At 31.5% G+C, this 25568-nt stretch overlaps 1 protein-coding gene across 1 annotated transcript in view; it reads left to right on the plus strand.

The window, feature by feature from the left end:
• LOC149926271 (protein O-mannosyl-transferase TMTC2-like) overlaps positions 1 to 25568 on the plus strand; it is a 297023-nt gene that overhangs the window by 251284 nt on the left and 20171 nt on the right. The window contains exon 7 of the mRNA XM_090160875.1: positions 23302 to 23387. Coding sequence (XP_090017001.1) covers positions 23302 to 23387 — 86 coding nt within the window. The remainder of the gene's footprint in view (positions 1 to 23301; positions 23388 to 25568) is intronic.

Below are 25568 nucleotides of genomic sequence, written 5' to 3' on the forward strand. Positions count from 1 at the left end.
CGGTTCCGCGTTGGGGCCTGGCTTCTGAGTTTTTTTACGGGCTAGAAGCGCTGGCGCAATAAACTGGCCATCAAGCCGTCTTCATTCCTTTTGGGGCGGATATTTTTTATTTGGGGTGTGAGCCCCCCTTCCTTAGCGCCGCTGCGTAGAGAAAAAAGAAGTATAAAACGAAGAGTAACAGATATCGGTGGAGAGTGCTCGAAATTGATTCTGCCAATATCCTGTCAAGAGGCGTACAGGCCTGGCCTGGTAACACACTGCTCAACCTCACTCGGCCTGCGAGAAAAAGAAATTAAACGATATATATATGAAACAAGGTGGTTAACCTTCTATAAGCTTGTAGCTGTCTACTTTGTATATTCAAACTGCGAAACGTATCTTGTTAGTGTCGGGAAAATTTCAATTTATGCCATTTCGTTTATTACTTTTCATTCAATTTATGGGTTTTCTCTTTTTACTTTTCATTCAATTTATGCCATTTCGTTATTTCTTTTGAATCAGTAAATTTATGCCATTTCGTTATTTCCTTTTCATTAAATTTATGCCATTGCGTTATTTATTCCATTTTGTTATTTCCTTTTCATTCAATTCATACCATTTTGTTATTTCCTTTTCATTTAATTTGTCATTTTGTTCTTTAATTTTCATTTAATTTCTGTCATTTTGTTATTTACTTTTCATTGGATTGTTTTTACTTATCATTTCATTCATGCCATTTCGTTATTTCCTTTTCATTCAATTTTTATAATTTCATTATTTCCTTTTCCTTCATTCAATTTATATAATTTCATTATTTCCTTTTCCTTCATTCAATTTATATAATTTCATTATTTCCTTTTCCTTCATTCAATTTATATAATTTAATTATTTCCTTTTCCTTCATTCAATTTATATAATTTAATTATTTCCTTTTCTTTCATTCAATTTATATAATTTAATTATTTCCTTTTCCTTCATTCAATTTATATAATTTCATTATTTCCTTTTCCTTCATTCAATTTATATAATTTCATTATTTCCTTTTCCTTCATTCAATTTATATAATTTCATTATTTCCTTTTCCTTCATTCAATTTATATAATTTCATTATTTCCTTTTCCTTCATTCAATTTATGCCATTCGGTCTATTTTCATTTCGCTGTATACCATTCCGTTACTCTAACATTTAATATATACCATTCCTTTTTGGTACGTTTTATTAAATCAACCGGCACTATTTTAGTAGTTATCACATTTATCCGATGGATGGCGCTAGGACTAAAAAGGGGTGAAATATAAAAAAGAAGTAGGCACGCTACCCTTATATATTATTGGCGAGCGTGATGTAGAACCATATCCAATTTCCCAGTTTGCCCCCCACCCTCAGTCTGCCATTTTTGGGGAGAGGGGGGGGGGGGGCTTGCTCGGAGAATCTTCTTTGATCACAAGCCGATAGATTGGGGAATAAGGTTTCGATGTCCGCCTTCGAGACGTGTTTATTTACCAATTCTACCACCTCTTCTTTATCAGAATATTTATCGCGGATTGAAAAATCTCGTATTGAAAGCCGTATTGGATTTGAGAACATCCATAATACAACAAAATTCTTTCTTGTTTAATAGGATATTTTTGACTGCTGGTGTGGAAATATCGGCTTTTTCGTCCTGAGCGTATTTAAAAACGGATAAATTAACTATGCTTTCAAGGTGGCACGTCAATTTCGTTACCTAGCAAAGCTTTTTTTTAAATTATTTTTTGTATACTCATAAGACAGGTTAAACCAGCCTTCAAAAATATGTAGCATAAACTTGTATCAGATATCTGATCATATTCAATCAGATCATGTTTATCTTTTGTTTGATTCATTATCTCAAGTAACTGATCTGACCCGATCTACTGTAGTTCACCTTATCAGATTCAGTTATCTGACTTCAACGTTTGATATTTATTAAATTTTGGAAATCAAAAAAAAATTAATTGAAATTTTGAAACGAATTTAAACTAGAGATATCTTACATCGATAACTATGAGTCATCTGAAATCTGCTCAACGTTTATCTGTTGCCATAAGTTTATTTCAGATTAGTTTCGGGTTATATTGACGCGTAACAAATGATCTTATAAAGTCTGAGAGTAAATGCGGATAATCTGATTTATCGCAATTATTTTCTTAGTTCAGATAACTGTTATTTTATAATCTTAATACCTACAAATTTTCGAAAGGGGGGTGGATTAGCGGTAATAGTAAGTGTAGGGAGCTGTTGGCTCACGTGGCATGAAGGGCTTTCCACCACCCTTATACGCATTGTAACCCGGCCAACCGTTTAAAGGCATTAAAAGTCGCTCGATGACTTGGACCTTAAGTGGTGCATTGGGTATTAGATTAACTGATTATGCATTGGCATTAAAAAACATTTTCACAGCATAGTCTTATTATTATTTTGAAATAACTAATTACAGTTTATGATTGGTTAATATGATGAGATCGGGGACTGAATTCATTTTTTCATGGTCGTTATCTCTAAGTGTAAATAAATACGTTCTTGGTAACATCATTTTACAAAATACGATGTCGTAATTCTACAATTTTAAATTGTGCTATATCTTATTTTTGTTTGGCCAACTTTGTTAATGTTTAAATTTTGTTTATAATTTTCTTCCAACACGCATTACGTTTTTAACTATATTAATCCCAATTTTCACTTCATCATAATTAATTTAACTGTTATAATGCGTCGGGAGAAAATGTAATTGGATTAAGCGGCGTGATTCCATTCGGTCCGAGCTACGAAACGGATTCTACGCGGTCCGCGCTACGTTACTGATTCTACGCGGTCCGCGCCGAGTCTTTTTTTCGCACGAAATCGGTTAACGACGACATTTATCAGTGGCGCGGCGCTAAGCGACATTTAAAACTCAGTCAGGACTCTCCGTGTGTTAATCTAAGAATTACGATTTTTCCGCTCTCCACTTATTAAAAGAGAGGGCGCTTTACACGTTGTCGCCGTGATTAGTCAAAAGACAGAAGGGTCCTTGGACCTAGTGGCGCCACCTATTTTTCCTTTCCCTTCCTTAATGGTCGGAGGGTCTTTTAACGTGTCCAGCGTTTGAGAAATGAGGCGAGGATTAAATCGCTAGATGGCGTTAGGGGAACGGGACGATTGGCTCGAATGACACACATCGAATAGCCTAGGAATCAAACGGGGATTGCTTTAATTAAGGATCCGGCGCGCTTGCATTTAAATCCGTAATGAGAGGCTCGTGACTACTCCTCTTGCCCAATGGGAAAATCTAGTAAAAGCAGTTTTTTGGATATACTGTGGGCTCCTTTTGAAACAACTCGTGACAGCAATCTCTAAATCTGTTACGATTTCTACAAGTTCGGTACGCAAATATTAAAATTAGCTCACGGCCCCAGAGGTCCTATAATTCCTATAAAATCCTATATTTTCAAAAATTTCCTATAACATCCTATATTTTTAGCAAAATCCCCCAAAATTCTTATAAAATAATATAATTTTCATATTTTGCCCATTTCAAATCCAACCACTCAGTAGTTAAATTGCTATTTTAGCTAAAGAATAAGTTCCTATACCAAGTCATTCTAGTCTATACTTTTGTTATCGTTAGCATGGTTAGCTACTAGTATATTTTGTGATAAAATTCCATGGTTAAATAGTTTCTATTTTTTAAGTGAAAATCGAAGACTTATTTCTCTAAATATAGATTTGGTTTTTAAATTCATAAAGTTAGTAAATACATAGTCCTATAAAATCCTATAATTTTGTAAAAATAGTCCTATAAAGATAATAAAATCCTATAATTTTGTAAAAATAGTCCTATCAAATCCTATATTTTTAGAAATATAATCCTATTTTCCTATAAAAAAATTGAAGATTTGAGGGGGGTGGCCCTGTTAGTTTCATAAATTCTCAAAACTCTACGGATAAATCAGATCTTTATAGCTTAAATTTCATTTTAGAAGCTTAAAATACCAAGTTTGATTTATAAATCTTAAAACCTGAAATACCTTTTTAAAATCCCAAACAAAAACATTTTAAAATCTTAAAATTCATTTTCAAATATTAAAATTTTAAAATCCTCTTTAAAACTGAAATCGGTTTCTAAATCGACTACAGGTTTAGTTGAATTTATTTTAAATTTTGCTTTTTCATATCAATACATATTAATGAATGAAATTTTAATTTAGATTCGGTCTTCTCTTAGTTATACATATAAACTAATTAAATTTAATTTAAATTTTATATTAACATATTAATAAATTAATTAAAATTAATTTAATTTTTTTCTTCGCATATTAATACATATTAATTAAAGGAATTAAAAATTGGTCTTTTCTTATTTATACATATACACTAATTAAATAAAATTTTAAATTTTATATTATCATAAATTAATTAAAATTAATTTAATTTTTGTCTTATCATACTAATGCATTAATTAAATTAAATTAAATTTAAATTTTGTCTTCTCATACTAATGCATTAATTAAATTAAATTAAATTTAAATTTTGTCTTCTCATACTAATGCATTAATTAAATTAAATTAAATTTAAATTTTGTCTTCTCATACTAATGCATTAATTAAATTAAATTAAATTTAAATTTTGTCTTCTCATACTAATGCATTAATTAAATTAAATTAAATTTAAATTTTGTCTTCTCATACTAATGCATTAATTAAATTAAATTAAATTTAAATTTCGTCTTCTCATACTAATGCATTAATTAAATTAAATTCAAATTCTGTAGCGAGCACCGTATTGTATACGATATATAAATATATATTATTACAAAACAATGAAATTAAACGCAAAAAAATCGAATGAACCTAAATTTGGCATTTGTGGCGTTTATAAGGTTTTGTCGCGAGGAAATAGGATCAAATCGGCCCCTCGAAACGAATCGAGGCGTTTATAAGTGGGAGAGATCGTATTCCTATCTCCGAATCGCGAGCGTCGATTATTCATTGCAGAAGGAACAACGTCGGATCCATTACGTATGTTCCCTACTAATCACCACGATTTCATTCGGTAATTAAAGAGACGATCAACCCCCCTTTGGGCCGCCATTATCGATCCTTTTCTCTTTTTCATTCCTTTTTGGGGTTCCTAACCCCCCTCCCCCCCGTCATCCGGAAATATGCAGCCCTAATTGGATATCGAAAACCATCAAAGTAGAGGCAGATAGGGGGCAACAGCTGTCACTTTTAGGGGGTGGGGTCTTGGCCCGTTCTTCCCTTCTACCCTTATAACCCCATTCTTTTCCCTCTCTGACTTGGTTTCATTTCTTTTTAAGCGGGGTTTTTGATTACGATGATTCTTAGACTTTGGGATGGGCATTTTTAGATGATTTGGAGTTGAGCTCGAAAGTTGTGGCTTTGAAAATTAAAATAATATAATCGTATAATTACTCTTTTTTTTGAGTGAAATTAAAAATGTAAAAGGTATCTAGATTTTATTCGATATTTAAATTATAGATTTTACTACAACTAGATTGTATTTTATGGAGAACTTTTAAACCCCTCTCTCCGAAATTATAAAGAGTTCGTACACGACCTGAAAAACCAGGAAAAGTCAGGGAGGTTAAAAATGTTTTTAAAAGGTCAGGGAAGATCAGGAAATTTTTAAAGGTTTTCAAAATTTCAGGGAAAAGTCAGGGAATTTTTAAAGGTTTCCAAAATGTCAGGAAAAAGTCGGGGAATTTGGAAGTGATTCCAAAATGTCAGGGAAAAGTCAGAGAATTTTAAAATGTGTCCAAAATGTCAGGGAATTTTGAAATGTTTCCAAAAGGTCAGGGAAAAGTCAGGGAATTTGAAAATGTTTCCTAAAGGTCAGGGAATTTGAAAATGGTCCAAAAAAGTAAGGGAATTTTGAAATGGTCCAAAAAAGTAAGGGAATTTTAAAATGACCCCAAAAAATCAGGCAAATAAATTTTTCAATATTTTTTTACGATTCATACCTCAAACCATTCATTTGTTCTACCAAAATGCCCAGGGAAAATTTGGCAATTTGGTCAGGGAAAACCTGGAAATGTCAGGAAATTTAGTTCCGGAAATTTTGTACGACCCCTGTGAGCGGAGCGAGCGTCTCACTGGGGTATGGCGTGACCTCCAAAGAGGATTAATAGCGCCGGTTTGAGACTTTCGCAGTTTCATCCGCCAGTGTGTCCTCATTCGTCTTTTCTTCGTAGCCGTTGATAAAGAAAAGAATGTTAGAAAGATACCTATATCGACTTCGAGATGGCGCTGTAAGGTGGGGGACACTCGTTAGGTTTTATTCATTCGTCAGCGCCATCCATCGGTCCGGTCTCCGCCTCCGTCTAATTTCGTCAGACATTTCCTCTCGCATCGAGAGCCTTGTCGTGGCCGAAAGAACTCTTCAATTTGCGGGGGCCCCTCGCTGTGTGTCGCCACTCGCCTTTCACCGAGAAAGCCTGGCAACCCTGAAGAGGAAGTTTCTATCATCTATTTATCACTCCAAATCGGAGTGTCTCCCTCTTCCTTGTCTCCGGATCTTCCTCTCTTGGAAGGCTTGATGAGATTATTTTGCTTTCTGTTCCCGGATCGCCTGGAAATTTCTTTCCCGTAACGGAGGGTTGCCACGGTCTCTGGAAAACCTGGAATTCCGGGAAAAGTCGGGGAATTTTAAAAATAGGTCTTAAAATCAGGGAAAAGTCGGGGAATTTTAAAAATTAGTCTTAAAATCAGAGAAAAGTCAGGGAATTAGAAAAATTAGTCTTAAGATCAGGGAAAAGTTAGGGAATTTTAAAAAATCGTCTTAAAAAATTAGGGAAAAGTCGGGGAATTAAAAAAAATAGTATTAAAATCAGAGAAAAGTAAGGGTTTTTAAATAAAAGTGTAAAATTCAGGGAAAAGTCAAAGGATATTATATATTAGTTTAAAAATCAGAGAAAAGTCAGGTAATTTAAAAATTAGTCTTAAAATCAGAGAAAAGTCAGGTAATTTAAAAATTAGTCTTAAAATCAGGGAAAAGTCAGGGAATTTTAAAAATTAGTCTTAAAGTCAGGTAATTTAAAAAATTAGTCTTAAAATCAGGGAAAAGTCGGGAAATTTTAAAAAATCGTCTTAAAAAAACAGGGAAAGTCAGGGAATTTTAAAAAATAATCCAAAAAATTAGGGAAAGTCAGGGAATGTTAAAAATTTGTCTAAAAATCAGGGGAAAGTCAGGGAATGTTAAAAATTTGTCTAAAAATCAGGGGAAAGTCAGGGAATGTTAAACATTTGTCTAAAAATCAGGGGAAAGTTAAGGAATTTAATTTCGGTGATAAATAGGAAACTTTTACTAAAATATTGGTAAAAACAATACAAAATCTATACACAAAATGCGTCAGTGAAAAGCTCCGGAGATGGTCAGGGAAAACCCGGAAAAGTCAGGGAATTTGATTGTGAAAAAACTGTCGCAACCCTTAATATTTTTATCTTTCCTGTCATTGGCGTAAATCCAGCAGGTTTAATTTTTAATAGGGAATTTGGTGCGGTAAAAAGTTCTGTAGTATTTGAAAATGTTCTAGAGGTTAGTCAAACTTCTTAAAAACCATGACAAATGTAAAACGTATGATATATTATCGGAAATTCTAAAATACTAAAATCTACCAAAATAGTTTAGAAATGTGATATCTTTAATAATGGGTAAACAAATATAAACGAAACCTAGAAATCAGATATAAATATCAGAAAAACATAATAAATCAGACCAAAAATCATTAGAATTCAGATAAATTAAAATCCCATTTGAAAATATCTAAACATTTTCCGTGATTTTTAAATAATCCTCAGGTTTACGTCTCTGCGTTTGGATATTGCTCGTAGAAACGTCAATACGTTTAAAAATAACGTTAAATATTTTTTACAATATCCCCAATTGGATCCTAGGTCTATTATTGACCTATTGGCGCCTGTAGAAGTGTTCGTACAGCAGTACACCGGTGTTCAGGGAGGAGTTTACTAACAGGGTCGCCTTATATAACAACGATAATGCACGTTTCACTCAATAGGTGGCGTCCGGACAACGCCCAAACCTCTCATTAATTCATAAACATCGTCTTTCACTCTACCTTATGAATAGAAATAACTTTTTTGTGTGATAATTTATCATCAAATGTACAATAGCCTTCTTAGGACCACTCCGTTATTTTTCTTAAATTTCTTAAATTCAATAGTTAATTTTAAGGAAATAATGCGAATCAATTTATGTAATCTGGATTATATATCATTAAATTTTCAACTGAAAACCACTTAAACTATTTTAAACACAAAATGATTCTTTGATCTATACGTAAAAAAAATGGGTTTTGGCTGTAACTGTTTAAATTAAAAGTGTCTGTAATGTTTTTCATTAATTTAAAGTAATTTATAGAGCTATAAGCAGATGACACTTCCTACTGAGTTCGTAAACATCCTTTTAATTTAGATAAACCCAAATTTTAGAGCAATCATTAAATCTTATTTAAAATTAACTGCAAATTAGGCAAGCGAACTTTAGACGAATGAAGCCTTGAAATAAATTGGTTTATTTTTATATCTAAACCGGAGTTAACCTTAAATCTCTATAAAATCCTATATGTTTAAACCTATCCTGTATTATCCTAAAAGTCCTGATAGCTGGTATATGTATCCAAAATAATTAATTTATTTCGCGAAATAATTCAGTGACTGACAATTGAATATTAGAGCCTCAAAAAATTATCGTATCCGTATAGAAACTTGCATTTATTTTTTTATGCATTATTGCTTTTCAAAGCTGAAATTTGACGTATCATATCCTATGTTTGAAATATAATACATTTTTGTGTCCGGTATAATCCTAAATAATGGAATATATAATTATAAAAAAAGAAAAATATAATCCTATCAAAATTAAATATATAGTTATTTAAATAGAAAAATATAATTCTAAAAAAAATTAAATAAATAATCCTAAAAAATGAAATATATAACTATAAAAATGAAATATATAACTATATAAATGAAATATATAATCCTAAAAAATTAAATATATAACTATATAAATGAAATATATAATCCTAAAAAATTAAATATATAACTATAAAAATTAAATATATAACTATATAAATGAAATATATAATCCTAAAAAATTAAATATATAACTATAAAAATGAAATATATAATCCTAAAAAATTTAAATCCTAGAAAATGAAATATATACTCCTAGAAAAGTAAAATCCTAGAAAATGAAATATATAATCCTAGAAAAGTTAAATCCTAGAAAATGAAATATATAATTCTAGAAAAGTAAAATCCTAGAAAATGAAATATATTATTCTAGAAATATATAATCCTAGAAAAGTAAAATCCTAGAAAATGAAATATATAATTCTGGAAAAGTTAAATCCTAGAAAATTAAATATATAATCCTAGAAAAGTTAAATCCTAGAAAATGAAATATATAATCCTAGAAAAGTTAAATCCTAGAAAATGAAATATATACTCCTAGAAAAGTAAAATCCTAGAAAATGCAATATATAATTCTATATATTATGTAAGGAATTTAAATAATTGGCTGGTCTACCTCAAACATTTTTTATAAGTTCCGTTATTCCGGAGGTAATTCTAAGTTTGAACACGACGATCTTCGAAAGTTGTCGTCGTCTAAAGTTTTCAAATAAGTTTAATTAGTGGGATGACGTCAGGGTCTTTTGGCGGGTGTCAATAATAGGCGGCAGCTTTCCCGATAATGAAGCTTATTCAGCCTTTGCTCTAATTGGCGCTGAAAGAGAAACCGCGAGGATTTAATGAAGAAGACGAAACAAATTGCTCTCGACGTCTGCTCGCCCAAGACGAGATCTTCAATGGCCGCTTCTGTAATAAAGTTATAATTGAAACTTGTCCAATTAGCTACAACCCGTCTTTAAAATCTTAAACAAAAAGACGTTATTGATATTCGGTACAAAATCATCCTTGCTTAAAGAGGTTTTAGAAATTTAACCTAATCAGAGTGATTTTAATTAATTGATTTAATACGTTAACTAAGGAAACTGATGTAATTGGAGCTGCGAGAAACTAAAGAGATTTCAACGAACATTTTTAATAATAATTAAGTTAATTTTACCAATGCTTTATCAGGGAAATTATATCAAAAAGACTTAATACTGATAATTATAAAGTTTTTAGGTCATTATTAATAGATGTTTCTATAAAATAAAAATAATATGTTGCTCTTACGTCACAAAAAACGGCTTTATTAGTATATAATAATTATAATAATAATCAGCTAGCTTAAAATCCAAGGAACCACCTTAGGCCTAAGTCATCGAGCGACTTTTAAAGCCTTTTATTTGGGTGGCTGGGTTACAAAGCGTAGGAGGGTGGTGGCAAGCCCTGCAGGCCACGCGAGCCAAAAGCTCCCTACACTGACTATTACAAGTTTTTATGGAGGGGGAAACTGAAGAGCTCGGGGGAAAACCACTTAAACCAGCGAGGAGAGAACTTGCAAACTCAAAATTAACCACTTATTTTATTTTTATTCACAACCTACCGAAAATATAAATAATATTTGCATGTTAAATCGTTGTTTATCCATGGATAATATTCAGAAATAAACAGTTAACCAAAATATTTAGGATTAATCGAAATTTTGTCAGTTTATTTATCTGTTACGCAGAGCTCTTCGGTTTCCCCTTCCATAAACATTTGTTGAGGTTAACGCCTATTTATAAGTGCAGGGAGCTGTTGGCTCGCGTGGCATGAAGGGCTTGCCACCACTCTCCTACGCATTTTTACCCGGATCACCTGTTTAAAGGCATTATAAGTCGTAGCTGCCTTGGGCCTAAGGTGGTGTCTAGCTGATTATTATTATCTTTATACTAGCAAAGCTAATATTTTTTATTCCATCTCTGGCATCATATTGGTGAGGGGGACCATTGGGGATGATTTTATTGAAGCCCATAAAAATTACCCTTTTACGTCTACGTTTAAAATGTATCATCCTCTGCTATGTCATTAGCAGGGTGACCACACTTCCAATATTTTAAAATTTTTCCTATATTTCTATTGCATCCTATAACTTCCTATAATTTAACCATTTTTCTATATTTTAAAATTTTTCGTAACTCGCCAGACTTTTACTAAAGCAGTAAATTAATTTCTAGTTACGGCAGGCTCGTGTTTTAAAATTAAAATGTAATATTACCTTAATACAAACTCTGTGATGTTTTCATATATATTATTATTAAACCAAAGTTGCTTTAAATGCATTGTTTTATCTTTATTAAAAAAATTCTATAATTTCCTATAAATTCACTGAACTTTCCTATATATTAACCTAAAATTTACTCCTATAATGTCTATATAAATCTGAACTTTCCTAGATTAACCTAAAAATTAATCCTATAATTTTATATAAATTTACTGAACTTTCCTATATCAACCTAAAAATTACTCCTATAATTTTCTATATTTACCTTGAAATTACTCCAATAATTTCCTATATTTACTTAAAAATTACTCCAATATGTTCCTATATTTACTTTAAAATTATTCTTATAATTTCCTTTAATTACCTAAAAATTAATCCTATAATTTCCTATATTTACTTAAAACTTAATCCTATAATTTCCTATATTTACTTAAAAATTAATATTATATTTTCCTATATTTACCTAACAATTACTCTTATAATTTCCTATATTTACCTATAATTTCCTAAAAAATAACTTAAAAATTACTCTTATAAATTCCTTTAATTACTTAAAAATTAATCCTATTATATTATTTCTTATATTTACCTAAAAATTACTCTTATAATGAATTACCTATTTTTCCTATAAAATTTAGAGTGTTTCCTGTGGTCACTGAATATGAGTTATTTTATCTATTTCTATAAGTGCATTTGATTTTATTGTAGGGCCCAGCCCTGGAAAAGTACAACTAGCAATTTCGTAATTGAACTTTCTTCGCTTCAGGGGGGGGGTTATCATTTAATAATAATTTCTTAAGTACCGAAGTGCAGTTTTTAAATGAAAATGAATGTATGGTGCTTACAGGCTCCCTCTGGCGGTGTCAGCGGGCAGTGATGGTTCTACGGAAGGAGCAGTTCGCGCTAATTGTGGGTGATTACGGTAGATGGCGCGGCTGTTTGTAATTAGTCGCTGTACAAATCTTTTCTTACAGCAACTGGTCCCAGTCTTAAAATTAACGGGAAGAAAATGGCCCAAATTTAATCGTTTAATAGTGGCCCTTCCCATTTTTGACCCTTTAAAGGGCCATTTTCCAAGTTTTGCCCCGAAGCGAAGTTTCAATTATTATGATTTTAACAATTCGGCTAAGACATCGTACGCTTTTGAGTTCGAATTTTCAGTCTCTTTTTCGCCACGTCATTTAATGGAATATTAAAAAAAATCAGCTTAAAGGATGAAAATAATTATTTTAATAAATTTTAATAATAATAATAATACTAAAAATAATAATAATAACAATAATAATTCTTTATTAACAGAAGTATATAGGTTACAAAGTTTTAGCGAGGCCAAGTCGAAAAACGACTTTTAGGCCTGCGGTTTATAGAAAAAATTAAACTAAAGTAAATTAACATAAATATCCAAGAAGTTAATCAAAGTACAAAAATTGAGACACTATGACCAGTAATCAGGTCTAATATTGGACTGTGTCTTGATATTTGTAGTTCTTAAAGTCAGGGTTTTTTAATATTGGTCTTAAACTCATGGAAAAGTCAGGGAATTTTAAAAATTAGTCTTAAAATCAAGGAAATTTAAGAGAATTTTATTTCGCTTGCTAAAAAGAAACATTTACAAATATATAGGTTAAAAAAATAATTTTTAGGCGCAATATAATTCAGGGAAAACCTGGAAAAGTCAGGTGATTTGAATTTAAAAAACTGTGGCAACACGTATAATAATCATTGTCTATGGTTATTATAAACACCAATGTTATTACAGTTAGTTAGGAAAAACTTAATATTATTGAATAATAATAATAATAATAATCAGCTAGACTAATACCCAAGGTACCACCTTAGGCCTAAGTCTAATAAGGCTAGAGGTAACTGGCGCTTATTACGTTAAAAAGAATTCGTAGAGTTGCCAATTTCTGGATTTTTAAAAAATTCGAGTTTTTTATATTTTAATTTATTTTTAGGCTTAAGCTCATGACGCGGAGAAAAACTTTTTATACTTTCAGGGTGACCACAGTTCCTATTTTTAATCTAATTTAACGTCCTTCCTTTTTTCTCCTATAATTTCATTAAATTTCCTATATTTTGTCTCAAAAGTCTGAATAAATTTAAATAGTTGGTATTTTACCCTTAGAACTCTTTAAAACGCCCTAGTTTTTAAAGATGCTTATTTCCAACACTGATCGGCGATAGTTATCAACTTTATTTTGAATGTTATACCCCCTTTAAACAATTTTGACAAATGTATTCTCATACTGTATTAATCAATTTTATCCTAGTTTTCCCCTTATTTATCCCAATATTCTTTCTATATTTCACTGATAAATTTCTTATAATTCCTTTTAATTTATTTTAACGATTTCAAAATATTCTGTGGCCACCCTGTATTTTAATATCTTTAATGTCTTGTTTTATGGAATTACTTATGGAAATATTGCTCAACTTTTAAGTAACATTTGAATGTGAGACACATAAATTAACACTCATCCGTCCAGTCAGTCGGGTCCTATCAAAGTGTAACGTTTCGACGCCAAAGTAAAAATTAATGTACGCGGAATTGTCTCAAAACTGCCTCCTCCTTATCTAACAATAACATTTCGGCATTTTATCGTCGAATTTGGAGCTTAGTACTTGCATTACTCTAATTAAAATGTACAGGAAGGGTAATCTGAAGCCTTTGCCATTTGCCTAATTGAAGGCGGCCTTATAATTGCGATTTCAAAATTCAAGTGTTGGGTTTCTATTTGAAACCATTAAATTGACGTTACTAGTTCCACCGTTATCTTCTGACAATTCATGGCCAACTGAAAGTCATTAGGAAAATTTAATACGTTTTTTTTTTAAACCGAAATGCGGTAATTAAGTTACGTATTTCAATTTTAAACTTTTCCTTTTAATACTATACATGTTGGGTTAGAATTGTATTTTCCTCGTTATTTTCAAAACATCAATTTTAAAAAGATTGCCAATGTCCGAAATTGGGAGATTTTATACTCGTTCGTATTTTAGAACCTAGATGGTGCTTTTAAATCTACGCGCGTGTTTCTATAGACGGGGATATCGACAACATTGATTTAATTTTGGAAATCTTTGTTCCGGTCAGGGGGGGGGGGGGGACATGTCTTCTCTTTAATTGATGACGTCGACCCGGTCACTTCGATCGACGCTGACCACTCTGAAAAGTGAACACTTAATTTTTTTATTTTATTTTTTACTTTCAAATATTTAATCTATGAGTTAAAATGTTTTACTATTCGGAAAATGTAGAAGCTATAGTGTTATTTTTCTTTCAAAAAAATATACATTAAATTTTGTAATTTTGCAATGGAAAATGTTATAACTTAAACTGCTTCTCCAAAGAACTGCACTGAACGGAATTAAAAATGTTTATTTTATATTAAAACAAATTTAAATTTTATTTATGCAAATTTTCCTATATGGTCCTATAAGAAAATAATCCTATATTATCCTATAAATCGACTGTGGAATTTCCTATATTCCTATACATTTTTTGAGGTTTTTGAATAAGCACCTGATTAGTCTTTCTGACCGAAAGGTTAATAAAATAGGAATCATTATAAAAACCTCTGTCGGAATTATAATCAAATGTCCGGAACTGGACGCTCAAAGTTCAAATTATAAGATAGAGTAGGTATTTTAATCTTTTAAAGTTAGGGTATCAAAATAATTTCTTTAACTTCTACATAAATTTTATTTATCAAAGTAAGCTAATTTTTTATCTCTGTATTTGAGTTAAGATATTTTTGCAAGGAATGGAAGTGGGTGGGGGAGTCAATTTTTTTTTAATTGCCTTCCCTCTTTTTTTCCATCCCCCTGCACTAAATTCTTATCTGAACTTCTAGGGACCTCTAGCAGGGGCCAAAATGATTTAGTAGAGTAGTTTATTTCGCCCCATTAAGCCTAATTAATCCTAGTTGAAATTTGGTCCTGCTAGCGATGAAAAAAGGTCTTTGACGTTAGATGAAAATTGAAGCAAGTCGCCTTTACGTTTTAAGTTAGCCAGTAGAAATAAGTTCATAATATAAATCTTCAAAGGATTCTTTACTTTATTTTTATTTTTATTTTAATATTTTTACCTTTTTTAAATTAAAACTATCTATTTTTGCTCAAATCGGAGCTTTCAGACTTAATGATCTGACTTGTTTAAATTTTGCTCTCAGCGAACAAATTCTGCTCTCTTACGCTTGTTATTAGAGTAAGAATAAATGCGCCTACAGGGTGGAAGCCTCAGCCGTGGTCCAGCTCCGGTACTTCTCCTAGTACACCAGAGTACTGCGGGTGGAACACTTCTACAGGCGCTGGTAGGCCAAAAATAGACCAATGGGTTAATTGGAAACGCATCTTCCAAATGCTTTATCGGACGATTAGATAAAGATGCGCTTATAATTATCCCATTGGTCTATTTGTGGAATACCAGCGCCTGTAAAATTGTTCGACCAGCAGCACACTGTATTTTTAATGCAAATAATTTTAGACTTTTAAATTCTCTGACAAATATTTCTAGCTTGATTTTGGTTGTGTATTCTGCTGATTATTTCTCACTTTTAATGTAACTAGCTTCAATTCAAACCAGTCAGTGCGATTATCATATTACGTTGTTATCCGTTTTCTTACAACTAGTCTTTAAAAATGTCACACCATAAGCGGATGATATATTTTACGCATCTCAAAAGAGCGTTAATATGCTAATACCAGCCGCTTTTTAAAAGTGTTCTGCTTGCGGTAATCAACTAGGCTAGGCTAGGCACCTTAGGCCTAAGTCATCGAGCGATTTTATTTAAAGCCTTTAGTTCCGGTGGCCGGGTTACAATGCGTAGTAACTGTGGTTTTTTCAGACCCAAAATATATAAATTTTTTAAATATATCGGAGATAAAACCAATCTAATCCGTATAACCGTACTTTTATTACTCCATTTTGTAAAATGGCAGGATATTTCCGAAGGATTTTGCTGATTTGCTAATTTCCATAAATCGAGCGAGAAAAAGATTTTAACTACTTTGATGGTCTTTCGCTTTAAATCCAGTCATCAACTAATTTAATATTCGGGAAAATTTTCAATCGAGTAAATCCTTGGGCGAAGTCTTATACGTCACGCCGAAATATTTCGGCCCGAAATTTTGGGCTAAATATAAAATTCAAAATTTCGTCATGAGTGAAATTCAAAACAGGCCCCCCTCCGCTTAAATTGGCCCTTTAAGTGCCCCCTCCAAGTGTCCAAAAGGCCGTTAAAGCCCATTTGCCAAAGGCCCTATTTTATAAACCGCTTCTTTCCCGCAGCGATTTGAGCAAAATATTTGCGCTCTGATAACTTTTATAACTCTTTAAATCCGTGACGTGGCCCTATTTGAAACTCGCGACCGCCTCACATATTTTTAATCCCCCTCTTTTGGGTCCATTTTCATATCAGCGGTGTACAGGGTATTTTGATTTGATCTGACCACTTTACATAAGTTTAAAACCGAAAGAAAATAATTAAGAATATAATTTTTCTTGATACTTCTTTTATGTTTTATAAATTGTCTTAATTATTTTAATTATATTTAGTGCCTCAATTTTAATTATATATATTGTCTCAGTGGTTTTTATTGTACAGGGTATTTCAAAAGATTATGCAAAACTTTTAAGGAATTATGAGGTATGCCTGTTTTTTTTTAATTTTCCTACGATGAGTTAAAAGAGCGCCAGAGAGCTTCAAAGTGTGGCCTACTAGCCCCTGTTAGTAGTTGGGAAAAACAGGCATACTCACCCCCTACAACTCCTTAAAATATTTTCAAAACACCCTGTATATAATAATAAATAAAAAAAATCAATTAAAATACAATATTTTTCCTTAATACCAGAAATCAACAACTCCTTACACGTGCTACGAGTTGTTTAAAATATGAATTTCGTTTTAAGATGAAAAAAAAATATTTTTCAGAAATAAATTATTTTTGGTGAAAAAACAAATTAATCCAAGATATAGGCGCATCGCTCACCTTTTTGACAGTTTTAAAAATCGGTTGGGCAGCAAGCAAAAACTAGGTGGCGCGCTCATAAATGACGTAATGGCTTATTTACGTTATTAATCACGTGGGGGCCGTGATTATATTTATTTATTAGGCGCGTGCACTTCCCCTTCGATGTGCTGACCAAAAAAAAATAATATTGCCGGGACATCCATCTCCATAAAACGTCATTGCCGAATCCGTCCGTGTCATCAATCCGTTGCCATGGATATTTTCTATCTAGCTTTTTTACTCTTCGTTTTAGCTCTAGAAATTGATGATTGTTTAAACAAAACTACAATGGACCATCTTTTAATGCACGCCTTAAATCCTTCGAGAAATTAATCTATCTGTTCTTGAAATCGATTCTTTATAAGCCCATTCATTTGGAAATCGTTGTTACTTTTTAACAAGCTTTATTCCCAAATGCAAGCGCAATTATAGAAAACGGAAATCAGGCTTAACAACTTTATTTTTTCTGTATCGTAAAATTTCTTTACTTTTAGTATAAATAGTTTAGAATTTTAATTTGGGGAATTTAAACATTTGGTTTAAGTAGTTTAGAGTTCTAGTTCGAATGGTTTGTATTTTTGGTTTATATAGTTAACATTTTTATTTCGAATAGTTTACACTGATACAGTTTAGATTAAATAGATTATAATTTTAATTTGATGAGTTTGGGTAGTTCATAATTTTAGTTTGAATAGTTTGTTAATTGTTTAAATAGTTCACATTTTTAGTTCGAATTATTTGGATTTTTAGATTTTTTAGTTTAAAATTTTAATTTTCGGAATATAAACATTTAATTAAGTAGGTTAGATATTCATTTGAACAGTTAAGTTTTTAGTTTTAATAGTTTGGATTTTTAATTTGAGGAGCTAAAACATTTAGTTGAAATATTTAACATTTTAGTTTTAATACTTACGAATTTTAATTTGAGGAGCTTAAATATTTAGTTGGAATAGTTTAGATATTTAGAACTAATAGTTTAGATATTTAGAACTAATAGTTTAGATATTTAGAACTAATAGTTTAGATATTTAGAACTAATAGTTTAGATATTTAGAACTAATAGTTTAGATATTTAGAACTAATAGTTTAGATATTTAGAACTAATAGTTTAGATATTTAGAACTAATAGTTTAGATATTTAGAACTAATAGTTTAGATATTTAGAACTAATAGTTTAGATATTTAGAACTAATAGTTAAGATATTTAGAACTAATAGTTTAGATATTTAGAACTAATAGTTTAGATATTTAGAACTAATAGTTTAGATATTTAGAACTAATAGTTTAGATATTTAGAACTAATAGTTTAGATATTTAGAACTAATAGTTTAGATATTTAGAACTAATAGTTTAGATATTTAGAACTAATAGTTTAGATATTTAGAACTAATAGTTTAGATATTTAGAACTAATAGTTTAGATATTTAGAACTAATAGTTTAGATATTTAGAACTAATAGTTTAGATATTTAGAACTAATAGTTTAGATATTTAGAACTAATAGTTTAGATATTTAGAACTAATAGTTTAGATATTTAGAACTAATAGTTTAGATATTTAGAACTAATAGTTTAGATATTTAGAACTAATAGTTTAGATATTTAGAACTAATAGTTTAGATATTTAGAACTAATAGTTTAGATATTTAGAACTAATAGTTTAGATATTTAGAACTAATAGTTTAGATATTTAGAACTAATAGTTTAGATATTTAGAACTAATAGTTTACATTTTAGTTTTAATAATTATAATTTTTAGCTGGTATAGAACACTAACGAATAATTTTCATTGTAGAATATTTTGCTTAACACTAGTATCGCAAATAATCTCCACTAATCTTTACGGTTAAATTTACATACGTACTGCAAACCCTCCCGCTGAATTGCATTTGAAAGTATCGACCTTTCCGAATTGGTGTGTTTTGATTTAATGTTGGTTTGTAAAAATAATAAGAAAGATACGTCAAGGAGGCCTAGCGGTTGTTGAGGTTCGGGGTTCGTAGGGTTTTAACCTCTAGTCAATCGCCCCCTGGCGGTGCGCGCCGCAATCAGTTTCGCATCGTCGAACTCCGCTTTTTCAACTTCTTCCTCAAAGGTTCCTTGTATATCGTATATTTGGTATTTGCAAACGCGTTCTTCTCTCTCTCTCTCTAAACAACCCCCCCTGGCGGAGGAAGTTGGAATGAAAAGCCGCTCAAAAATGTTTGTTTAGTCGCCATGGTAACGGAAGAGAGATTTTTTATCATCTCTTGCTAACCCCGGAAAATATATATTATATGTATTTTCTCATTTTCCACAGAGCCTTCTCTCAGTTATTGTTGTTTAGTCGAACAATTGCTCCGCGTTAAGCCACGCTAGATTTAGTTATTGATTTCCCAGCGCTGGAACCGATTCTCAAATATGGAATCAAAATCGATTCCACCTCGAATCGCCGACGGAAGGAAGATGCGTTTCCACCCGCCGACAAACGTCCGAATTTCGCAATATTTTACGGACCCCGACAATATTTTCCGCAATTGTTCCTTTCCGTAAACAAATGGTTGAGGACGATTTTCGGCTTTTCATTTTAATATCAATTAAACAAGTTTAATTCTTCATCTTGTAACCTAAAGTGTATAGCAGTTGACATGTAGTCTACCGAAAATCATTATTCTACTATTTCATTCAAATACACCACTTCAAAAATTAATTTTAATGAAATCATAGTATAAATAATCATATCTCAGTGATTCAGTAAATTTTCCATTAGTAGTTATAGTTTTATAATTTAAGTTTTTTTTTATAACTTCAGATCAGTATAAATCCAGAAATTCAAATATTTTTGTTTAGACCATTAAACTAATTGAAATTCTTAAAGCAAGTGTCGGCTCTACGTGAAGTAACTATTTTTTTAATAGATGTCGCTGGAGTCGAAATTAAATAGGTGGTACTTATAGGTACCTCTCGCGTTGATTGGTTCGTTTGTAAGTTGGTCAATAACGTAAATTATAGCAATTATAAACAATATTTTTACATTTCATTTATAAATAGATTATAAGTTGTCTAAATATAACACTCTACAATGGCTCTGTCGACGTTAACATTTGGATATTTTAAATTTTAGCTTCCTTTGCCATAAATAGATGGCACCACGTACACTCTCCAGTAAGGACGCGTTTTTCGAAGAATCGGATAGATCCGTGGCCATCTCTATAACAGGGACCTTATCATAATACAGGTGGCAATGATTGAGCCGACAGTTGCTTTAAATAGAGTTTAAAAATTAATTTCCAAAATGATAACTGTCCATGTAAATGGTATGAAGCAGTGGCGTAGACAGAGGGGTTTTCGGTTTTATCCCCCTTTTCAAATTAACTCTGACCGAACTAAAATTTTGCCGCTTCTAAAAAACTGTCTCGACCCCTTTGACAATATTTTGGCTACAGTACTGGTTTGAATCGTTGATTACACTGTGCATAAACAATTTTGATTGGGCGGTACCTATTTGCCATTTTATTAGCTCGCAAATATTTTTGATAATGTGGCTCCATCGTGTGACAAAATCGTGAAGCGTAAAACGCATTATGTAAGAAATATCGTAGGCCCTTTAGGGAAAATAAGCTACGTTTAACGCCCAATAAAATCAGTGGCAAATAAAACTTGTAAAAAGGTGTATTTTGTTTGAACAAGTGGCAGAAAAACTTAGCTTTGATGCTGTTCTTGCTACACCCAATTCAATTTGATTTAAATCATGATTAAAATCAAGATTTATATTAACGGATTTTTTTAAAAAAATTTATTTTCATATAGGAATAAAAAATGACGAAAATAGTTTCTTAGAAAATTAAAATGCTTAGAAAATCCGAGCAAACTAAAATATGAAATAGTTATTAAATTTATTTAAGATATAAATTAATTAAAGATAAGCTTACTGATAATATCCGTTAATTATACAATTACAAATCAATACAATCAAAAAATCAAATGGGATCTAATTCACAAAGCTGTACGATTTGCCAAAAGCGACATCTATCGTACCATCGAGGTACTACGCTAGAGCTGCCACTTGCTTTAAGCATCTTATCATTTTGATGAACCTCCGATTTAAATTTTGCCGAATGTGTTTGCTCGTTCAACGAAAATTAAATGTGAATTTTGAATTAAGCGCGTGACCATCGCAAACTTGGCGCCATATCTAGAATCATTTCTGAAGTTAACGGTAATAGTGAGTGTAGGGAGCGGTTGCTCGCGTGGCATTAAGGGTTTTCCACCACCCTCTTACGCATTGTAACCCGGCCACCTGAATTAATGCCTTTAAAAGTCGCGTGATGACTTAGGCCTAAGGTGGTGCTTTGGGTATTAGCCTAGCTGATTATTACTGAGTTTTAAAATTATTCATTAGCGAAGCACTCTGAATTCTAGAAATTTTCGTCGTCAACGAATATAGACAAGGCGTTGGCATTATTTCAAAATTACTACGACTATAATTGTTCCGCACAACAATTTCGTTGCGGTAAAAATAATCCAATGGAAACGCGACCTTGGGGGGTAGCGCGGACCTAGTTGTGAAAGGTCGGAAATACGGGCAGACGGGTTTGGGGGAGGATGGAAATAGTTGTATCAACCAAAGGAGAGAAGGGTGGCTGAGCCCCAGAGTTAGTTGAGGGGGGGTGATAACGCGCAGGGGGGCGGGCGAGAAGAACCCCCGTCCAATCTATAATGCATTACGCTTCAGTAAGTAAACAAGCTATTTTGTATAGAGTTAAAGCGCCATCTATGGGGGTCCGTTTATGGGTTTTTCGGGGCGCCCCCACGCGTCTATTTTGGAAATCGAAATATCGACGTCAATTATACGCTCGTGAGCGCCCTCTCATGATAAGCGAGCGATAAAAAAGAAATTAACGTGATTTTAATCAAGGCCCGGGTGCCGCCGAACTCGCGATGGATGAAATTGCTAATTAAAATCTTATGTTTCGGGGTATTAATGAGATTTGGAGGCGGATAAAGTTTGACTACTAAAAGAAACGGTTGTCCTAGATTTATCCGTAGCCTTTAAGGATGCCAGGCAAATATATTTGTCTGAAAGTTTTGATTATTTTACTTTTTATGGATTCATCGAAATCCCTTCGTTTTTATTTAATTTTTTTCGATCAAAGTTCTTAATTAATTTCTAATCATATTTAGAATTATCATGGTTGATTAAATTAAACGAGCTCGTCGCAAATTCAAATAATTTTAATTGACACAGTGGCGACGGATAATTTGTTTTCCAAGGGACTTCCGTTCGAATTTTATTGAACAAATATGCCCAGTTTTTGCAGTCTATTACAATTTAAACAGAAATATAATGTTATTAAAAATAAATAATTTAAAGCGTAATTTTAATGTGTGTATAATGTATATAATTCAAAATTTTAATGTGTGTAATTCAGCTTAAATGTGTTTATAATACAGAAATTTAATGTGTTTATAAAACACAATTTCAAAAGGTGTATAGTACATAATTTTAAAAGATGTATAGTACATAATTTAAAATTGTGTAATACAGCTTTAATGTGTGTGTAATACATAGTTTTAATGTGTATAATACATTATTTTACTGTGCTTTATACATTATTTTACTGTGCTTTATACATCATTTTAATGTGCATTATACATCATTTTAATGTGCGTTATACATCATTTTAATGTGCGTTATACATAATTTTAATGTGCATTATACATTATTTTAATGTGCATCATACATAATTTTAATGTGCATAATACATTATTTTAATGTGCATTATTCATCATTTTAATGTGCATTATACATCATTTTAATGTGCATTATACATCATTTTAATGTGCGTTATACATAATTTTAATGTGCATTATACATTATTTTAATGTGCATTATACATTATTTTAATGTGCATTATACATTATTTTAATGTGCATTATACATTATTTTAATGTGCGTTATACATTATTTTAATGAGCGTTATACATTATTTTAATGAGCGTTATACATTATTTTAATGAGCGTTATACATTATTTTAATGTGCATTATACATTATTTTAATGTGCATTATACATCATTTCAATAAGTGTATATTACGTTATTTTAATGTTATTTAATTTTGTGCATTGCAGAGGGATTTTGCTGCAGGAGCAAGGCCGATACGAAGAAGCGTTGCAGAGCTACAAGCTGGCGATTCAGTTCAGACCTCGTCTTGCCAGTGAGTAGTTATTCTCTTACTTGAAACGGCCTTTCGATATCGATATTTCCTCCGGGGGGGGGGGAGAATCGGGAATATTTGAGTAACACTTCCGGCCATCCGAGTTCCAACCCCCTTTTTGTCATCAACCCGCTAACATTCAACTCGGTGATTTTATTGTGCATTTTGTATGAAGGAAACATTGCTAGAGAATAATTGAAGGGTCGATGGCTGATCGGTTAATGTACCGATATTATATTTGATTAAAAATAGGTTAAACATGCAAATGAACCGATACCACTCGTTGACATGATCAAACCGAAACTACCCGATAATAATAATACTTACCCTAACCGAAATTAAACGTTATTAGTAGAAGGAAAGTGAGGTCGACCCGTCAGTCCCAGGTTCAGGTTTAGGTTCGGGATCGAGATCCGGGATTTAAGGGTGAAATGGGGGTAAAATCATCGAAAAGTCAATGTATTTATGATATTTCTCGCGACGATTTGTTTTCCCACATATCAACATATTATGTTCAGGCCCAACTTGTTTATTTATCTACGCTTATCTCGAAAGATACTTGAACGTATATCTTATCAAGCTTTATCGTACGGAATAAGTTAGAAATGATGTAAAAAGTGATAACCTAGGCGACGCGTGCGCAGAATTTGAATTTAAGAGTGTTTTGACGTCATGGAATATTCGTTGTTAAAGTAGAATGGAAATATTTTTAAACTTCATTTTAATATCATTGTAGTACTTAAATATGCTTGACACTTGAACCAATCTCACGAGTATTTCTTAAAACGAATATCTCGATCGCGTTTTATCGTACGAAATAAGTGGAAATTATGTAAGTTGTATGATACTTGATAACCTAGGCAGGAAGATAGCGCGCGCGTGCGTGGATTACCTGGGAGGCGCGGATTGCCCGGGCGCGCGGTTAATTTGAATTTAAAACATGGATTCCCTCTCCGAAATAATTCATGTACCCAAAATTGGACCGCAAGTTTTTTTCTTTTAGGGGAATCTCTATGGGAGTTTAACATTACAATAAAGCTAATAGGTCCAGTTTGGGGTACTTTTGGTCCGAAATGGGGTACATAGGGCCGAAAATGGTGACTTTGGTCGTTTTAAGGGTACTTTTGGTCTATTTTGGTCCATTTTTGGGTACATCAGAAAAGCAGTTGGAAAAACGAAGAGCCTTATTTTTTTTCACCCATCTCCAAACTCCAAAAATTTATTGCTATAATTTATTTATCCCTTCCGTAGGTATAAAATAAGATAAAAACCACTTACCTATATTTTAATTACGGTAAATTAAAAATACTAAATTAGTGTACTAAGTTACGTTTAAAAGAACCTTTTGTAACAATTCCAATATGTAAATATAGGTATAAGGATTGAAAAAATACTTAAAGTGGTTTTACTGATAAACTCTAAAGGAATTTAACTTTAAAGGGTATCTTAGATTATTGTTTTTAATTTTATTCAAGTTGAAAACGTATTAAGAGTCCTTCAAAGTACTATAAAAGGATTTTATTTACGAACTTAATTCATATTTTCTTCAAACTTTCAATTCGCTTTTATTACTATTTAAATACGGTAAGATATAATTCTTATACACAAATATAGTCAGAAAGATACTATAAAACACTAAAATTAAAATTAAATTAAATTTGTGTGGATAAGATTTGTAAATATCATTTTGAAACTAATAACTTTCACGCTTTATTTAAGTCAAGCCAATAAAAACAATTACCTATATTTTAAATACGGTAAAATATAAATACATTTCCGATATGTAAATAGGTAGAATAACACTATGAAAAGTTCCTTTTTCTTCTTTTAATACGACAACACACAATTCTGATACGCAAATATATAAAGAAAATATAAAAAAAAATTTACTCTACGTTCGATACGTTAAAATACATTTCCGATACACAAATATAGATAAAGAAATACTATAAAATGTAAAAAGGTAGAAAAATACTACACATTAACCATTATGAATTTAAGCTTACAACATCCTTCACGTATAGAGCATAACATATATGTTCAGAGTTAACTTGTTTCCTCGTTATCTTTATCGCATGTGTTTTAAATAGCGTATGGAATAAGTTAAGAATGTACTGAAATGGTGTATGTTTAAACCTCGTAGAATAAAGAGTAAAACATATGTTCAGAGTCGGCTTGATT

The sequence above is a fragment of the Leiobunum rupestre genome, chromosome 10 (assembly GCF_980474605.1).
Source record: "Leiobunum rupestre chromosome 10, qqLeiRupe1.1.hap1, whole genome shotgun sequence".
Classification (NCBI taxonomy): domain Eukaryota; kingdom Metazoa; phylum Arthropoda; class Arachnida; order Opiliones; family Sclerosomatidae; genus Leiobunum; species Leiobunum rupestre.